This window comes from Lineus longissimus, chromosome 1 (assembly GCF_910592395.1).
Source record: "Lineus longissimus chromosome 1, tnLinLong1.2, whole genome shotgun sequence".
Taxonomy (NCBI): domain Eukaryota; kingdom Metazoa; phylum Nemertea; class Pilidiophora; order Heteronemertea; family Lineidae; genus Lineus; species Lineus longissimus.
In genome coordinates this window covers 28,306,479-28,313,205 of record NC_088308.1, presented here as the reverse complement: position 1 = coordinate 28,313,205, position 6,727 = coordinate 28,306,479, and the positions used below count along the sequence as shown (strand labels likewise).

Below are 6,727 nucleotides of genomic sequence, written 5' to 3'. Positions count from 1 at the left end.
CCGTTTGTCATCTGCTCATTCCAGCAGCTGCTGCACGAGGCCCAGAACGAGCCTAACCAGAGTGCAGTTCTTGGTCAAAATGGCTGACGAAAGTTCGCAACCCGCTGGTCAACCCGGTATCTCTTCGAAAGGGATGCACCGTAGGGGTGCTCTGAGGCAGAAAAATGTGCACGAAGTTAAGGATCATAAATTTATGGCTAGGTTCTTTAAGCAACCGACATTCTGTGGACACTGCAAGGATTTTATTTGGTAGGTAAACCGGCATCTCTCGTCTATCATCTTCTGCATTTTCAGTGTGTGATAGTGAAATACACTGTAGACCGTATATCTCTACACTAGCGTTTATTCTGACAGGTCTATTCCTTGTTTTGCAGGGGGTTTGGAAAACAAGGTTTCCAATGCAAAGGTAAGTACCAGTTTGCAGTAATGTTGTATAGAATTCATTATGTTGTTTCTGCTATTACTCAACAATGTCAATGTGCCACGCCCCCTCTCATGAGAGGGATGGCTTGCGGCTTGGCAGGACTTCTATGGTGGCAGGAATATCATAATTGAATATGGTGTTTGTTGTGTGTCATCATGTCACCATCCTGCCAACCTGGTTACCTCCTGAAATAAAATTAGGTCTGTGTATTTGGATTTTTAGGCCACTAACTTCTAAAGAATTAGAGCAAGGCCTTCTCGTTTAACATACTCACACTGACTAGGCCTACCGGGTATAGGCGGGTATATGTCCACATATGTGAAGACCTTTTGCATAGCTAAAACTACATGACTTTGCCCTTTTAACTCACAAGAGATTGGTGTTATAAGTAGCATCATGGTTGCTCAGCATTATTGCCATGCTTTTAAATTTGGTGATAATTGGTTTATTAGTGCTTTAAAACCCAAACGAATTAATTCCTGGTAAAACAGGTGACACACTTTGAATTGATTTGGACCGCTGGTGGACATGGGGTTCCAATTAATCCACTAAGAAGCCTCCTTCCTTCTCAGCATTGATAGAAAACTGACCAGCCATGTTGATTGATATTTGGCTTACTCTAGCATCAATTAAATTGACCAGCCATAGCCATGTTGATTGATAATTGGCTTACTTATGCATCAATTAAACCAGAGTGATAAAACTGACCAGACAGTTTGATTGGTAATTGGCTTACTTTAGCATCAATTAAGTGACCAGACAGGCTGATTGATAATTGGCTTACTTTAGCATCAATTAAGTGACCAGACAGGCTGATTGATAATTGGCTTACTTTAGCATCAATTAAGTGACCAGACAGGCTGATTGATAATTGGCTTACTTTAGCATCAATTAAGTGACTAGACAGGCTGATTGATAATTGGCTGACCACAAAGTTGATGTCTATTTCACATGGGAGAATAAAGAATAAAAGGTCCTATTGCGGATGGTGTGCAATGAGATCAGAGTGATCTGATGTTAATTAACCATAAGATTAGTAAATGTTAAAATTGACCACAGAATAATCCACAGTTAATTTGATTATAATTGAATGTCTTGATTATATTGATTGGCGGATAAAAAAGCTGACCCCAGTGTTGATTGGTAACTGATATAATTTATCATGAAAGAATGAAATTATTACAGAAATATCATTTTGCCCTTGACTAGGATTCGAACCACAAATCTTATCTATCATAGCTTATATCATGGGTTGTTATTGCTGGATGTTTGTCACTATTCCTTTACTCAAAAGCTGTCATTACTCTGTGGCACTCACTGTACTCTTAAATGCTTCTGCACTTGTATGGCCCATATAGCCATTCTGGGGACATGTGATTTGATGATGGATAAGGCCAGTTTCAGCATGCAAGAACAAGTGCCACAAATAATTCAATGCAGTAAGAGTTAGTTTCCAGTTGATTTAGAATAGTATCAGAATGTCCAAATACTTTTTAGCTTGAAACTCTTGATTTGGATTTGTTGATCAATACACCCCCCCCCCCTTTCCAATCAACTTGGGATGAGGACAATATTGTTTGACACTGATGATATGTGTTCAACCCAACACTTTCCATGATTGACGCGTTATTGTCGTGACAGGTCATTACAGTCAATACAGCTGTAGGTGTGTGCTGTTGTCTTGACAACCTACACAAATCAAACCGTGGAGAGATTTGAGTATGATGACAGAGATAATCTGTTTGAGAGTGAAGATCTTCTTGCGTTAGTTTTTAGCTCACCTCTTAGCAGAGGTGAGCTTATCCCATACCGTGGCGTCCGTCGTCCGTCGTCGTCGTCGTCGTCGTCGTCGTCGTCGTCCGTCGTCGTCCGTCGTCCGTTAGCAGGGCACGTTTCGTAACTGTTAGAGCTATTGAGTTGAAACTTGGTACACATGTACCCTTATGTAATGACACCTGGGAGACCAAGTTTCGGTCCGATTCGTTACATGGTTTGGCCACCAGGGGGCCAAACGTTAAAAGTGAAAATATGCAATATCTCCCTTAATAGTAGTCAGGAAATTTTGAAAAAAATATGGTAGGTACTTCTAGCAAAGGTGCATCATATATCCTCCGGGTTTTTGATTTGACCTCCTTTTCAAGGTCACAGAGGTCAAATGGTGTAAATTGGCCGTTAGGATGTAACGATGGCATGTTTCTAAACTGCAATGACTATTGATACCAAATTTGGTACACATTTACCCCTTAGTGAGGTGATCTCAGGGACTGAAGTTTGGTCCAATATGATTCACCACTTGACCACCAGGGGGCAAAATCCAAAAACCTTAAAAATGTGATTATTCCTTAACTTCTTGCCCGATTGCCACCAATTTGATATCATGGGTACATCTAACCACCATACAGTATATGTCACACAGGTTTTTAATTTGACCTTCTTGTCAAGGTCACAGAGGTCAAATGGCGTAAATTCGCCGTCAGGCCGTAACTATGGCACGTTTCTTAACTGCAATGACTATTGATCACAAATTAAGTACACATGTACCCCTTGGTCAGGTGATCTCAGGTACCGAAGTTTGGTGCGATCTGATTTGCCGTTTGGCCTCCAGGGAGGGGGCCAAATCCTAAATTCTTCAAAATGCCATTATTCCTAGTAATGACTTGCCTGATTGGCACCAATTTTATATCATAGGGACATCTAATTCTAACAACCATTCAATGTGTCACCCGGGTCTTCTTTGATTTGACCTACTTTTCAAGGTCACAGAGGTCGAATGTACTGTAAATTGGCCATTTTGGGGAAATTGTAATTGCTTGGACCTACATCAAACCTAACACTACATGACACAAGACCATGCTCTTTATCCATCTTTTCTCCACATGAGGTGAGCACAATGGCCCTGGCCATTTCATTTTTATGGTCGTGGTCGCCTTTAGCCATGTGTGTAGTTTCTTTACCAGGAAGTGCAGACAACTACTCAAACTGAACAAACATACAGTGATATGCATGTGAGCAAGAGTTCAGGTCACAATGCGTTTACATTTGCGAGGTATATTGTGGTCTGTAAGGTATAATGATGGTCCCCAATTGAGACATAATTGAACATTAGTTAGCAGTGAATCCTTGCCTTAACTGGTAGTTTAGGCAATTCACTTGACCGGAAGGGGTTGTGTTTGTTGGTGTATAGGCCTCTTGAAAAAACTGTGTTCTTTGCATTATGCTAAAGACCTGTCTCAATAAAACCACGCCAAGACGTTTTCCCCAAACCACTATGCAATAGGACAAAGTTAAGCCTTGAGTTGTCTGGTGTGCTTGCTTGGGTGCAACTAGAGTTGACAGATTTTCTGAAGACATGACTCAGATGTCCTCAATATCAAGAGTTCTTCTTGAAATATTCTGTAATCAAACTTAAACTGTTCAATAGTTGAGTGAAATATTGATACCTGCAGGTGCTCTGATTATGCTATAATGATGCTGTTTTCTAAATGCCAATTGAGTTCTGATCAAATCTCCAATATTTCAATATTTTTTCAATCATGTACCAGGTGTCATTTCTAAAAACGTGTTAGCTTGATAGAAGCATAATGATTGGTGATGAATTTGATAACAGAATGCAGCTGTTGTCATGTGGTAGACCTACAGTAGTTTTAACCCTGCTAGTTCATGTCAGTAGATGGTCTCATGCTAATTGTCTACCTCGAGAGGCCAGAAAGAGTTTTGTTTGAAATCTTATAAGGCATGGTGAAGTGTTTTGCTCGAGGACACTTGAGTAGCAGACTTTCCGAGTATCAAACCCACTACTTCCAGATTGTGCATCCACAGTATCGTTTGCTGAATCCACCTTTTCCAGTTTCACAAGGCAGAGTCAATATGGTAAGGTAGTGCAACAGCTAAGAACCAAAAACAGCAATCATTTCATCATCGACACGAAATATTTGTGTGTTACCCTGGACCAGTGCTTCCATTATTTTGGTACAAATTACTAATCCTATCAAACTTTATTCAACTAACAGCATAATTTCAATAGCCATTTCTACACAATGACAGAATTACTTTTACCCATCAATAAAACAGCCAAGGGCATTCCGTCTATTTCTGTGTGTTTATGCTGTGACTGTTAATAAACCCGACACAAATTATCGTCAGCCAATTTCAGCGGTGATGTTTTTGCCGCATATTTTATCGGTAATGTGGTAGACAATCCCGGGAGGTGGCTTTGTCCCTCATAACTCAGCATTACTGAGTTCCTCATGGAGTGGGGTATATCAGCTTGAATCTCTTCGTGAAATACGTCTGCTGGTGGCTGTTTTGCTGACGTATGTTTCTATTCTAATGTGAATTACGATTATGTTTATCATAATACAAAACAAACAGATGAAGCAAAAGTTTAATGATGTGCCTTCAGTATAATAGTTAACACAGCAATGACTAGGTCAGTTTGCCCGACCTTGTCTTATAGTTGTGTCCATGACTCGTGTTGGAGTAGCAAAGGCATTCCGGGATTAGGTGAAGGTTTATATGAGGTTGTCATATCCTCTTCATGGATAGAAGTTGAGTTGATGGGGAATCAAATTCAAATTCAAATTCAAATAAACTTTATTGTGGAGTCAATACTTCCGACAGAGCACCCACTTTAAAGTTATGTGGTTTTTTACCTCTGCCATTTGCCAACATATGCCTCCTTGCTATATTGCATCTTGTCAAGTGATTTATAGGTGCTTTATGTAGTATTGGATTTTGAACTGCTTTATTTGTGATCAGCAGGTGGGGAAGGCTCTTATTTTCATTGAGAATTGATGTGTTTATTCATTTATTCAGATACTTGGCATTGAGGTTTATTGCCTGCTCTGTATCACAAGGGGCCCATATAGACTGCTGCTTTGTGTTGTCCTTGTGGAAGCAAGGAAAGCAACATTCTAGGTAGAGTTGAACTCGTAACTCCCCCGATCTCATTTCACCATTGCAAATTGAGAGCTTTTCTGATATCAAAGACTGCCTGGTCTACCTCTGTGGGCAAACTCATGAAGAATAGGCAGAAATGAGCTTTCTTGGTGGCCACTGTACTGCTCAGCATCCAGGCTGTGTAGGCCCTTTCATGTATAACTCGTTGAAGCAAACTAGGCATATAGTGCCAAGACCAACACCACTGATAGTGTGGTAGACTTTGCTGCTATGTGAAGTAATCTCCGTTACATCAAAACATACCATGATATTTATGGATGCTTTGCAAGATAATAAAAAAGGATGCAGTGAACCAAGGCCTACCTAGTAGGCTATGTTCTGGCTTAATGTTGTTGTTAGAAGTGATATCAACTGTATATCATACTGCAATAGAACAATTAGGCTTGGGTTTCTCAGAAATGTTGCCTGCCTAGACTGAAAAATAAAGAACCCTGTTTCTTGTTCCAACCCTAGTTAATCAGTTAGCTAGTTTGAAATCTCAATCCAGAAAATGTATTTGTTATTGGCCAATGCCTCATCTGTACCTAGTCCAGCCATCTTCCCATACCATGTATACTGGGACCTTGGGCTTCAACACTCTATTGAAATCCCAATAAATGAAATACCTTGATGAATCTCAACTTATTCAGGTATAGGAATGCCATTCATTTGAGTTCTCAACAGGATCCAAGGATTTCGTAGTGTGATGGGATTCTCTGTGAAGGGGAGTCCTGCATGTATACAGTTTCACTCTTTCCTGACTGAATGATATCTGTAATGTATGTCAAAAATGTTGCATCAAAATCTGTGTGCCTGATTGATCATCACTCTTCAGGTGCAAAGCCCATGAGAAAATGCCTTTGACATATCTGACTAAAGTCACCCTCAGAACATGGACTTAGTCCTGCTTTGATGTGGCTGACTATTGACACATCCTTCGCAGCAACCTTGTAATGGTATGTGAAGATGCATCAAACGTGGCCACTGATGGAGGATCAAGTAGTCTACAGGTTGAAAATCATGCTGTATCAGGAGGTGGTGTATCCAGAAACTACCACTGACTAGCTGTATGAGATCACTCAGGTACAGGAACATCTTGACTCACAATCAGTGGGGGTGCAGAATTTATTGCTGAGATCTGTTAAAGTTACTTCATCCTTTATTCTGTTCAGTGATCTCATTTAGACTCTCAAAAATCACCTTACCATTGACAAAATTATGACAGAGATCTGGTACTGGTTGACAAATGGTATAGTTCTTTATAACGAACATGGTGTAGATCAGTGTCACTGTTACTAAGTTACAAAAGTTACCTAGCATACAGACTTCGCTGATAGCTCAACTGGTAACTTCCTTTCCAAAATG

The 6,727-nt window shown here is 40.2% G+C and overlaps 1 protein-coding gene across 5 annotated transcripts in view; it reads left to right on the top strand.

Annotated features, from left to right (window-relative positions):
- Positions 1 to 36: 36 nt before the first annotated feature.
- Positions 37 to 6,727, top strand: part of LOC135496007 (calcium-dependent protein kinase C-like) — a 65,545-nt gene continuing 58,854 nt past the window's right edge. For all 5 annotated transcript variants that reach the window (XM_064785125.1, XM_064785122.1, XM_064785114.1 and 2 more), the window contains exons 1-2: positions 37 to 249; positions 375 to 406. In XM_064785125.1, coding sequence (XP_064641195.1) covers positions 80 to 249; positions 375 to 406 — 202 coding nt within the window. In that variant the 5' untranslated portion in view covers positions 37 to 79. The remainder of the gene's footprint in view (positions 250 to 374; positions 407 to 6,727) is intronic.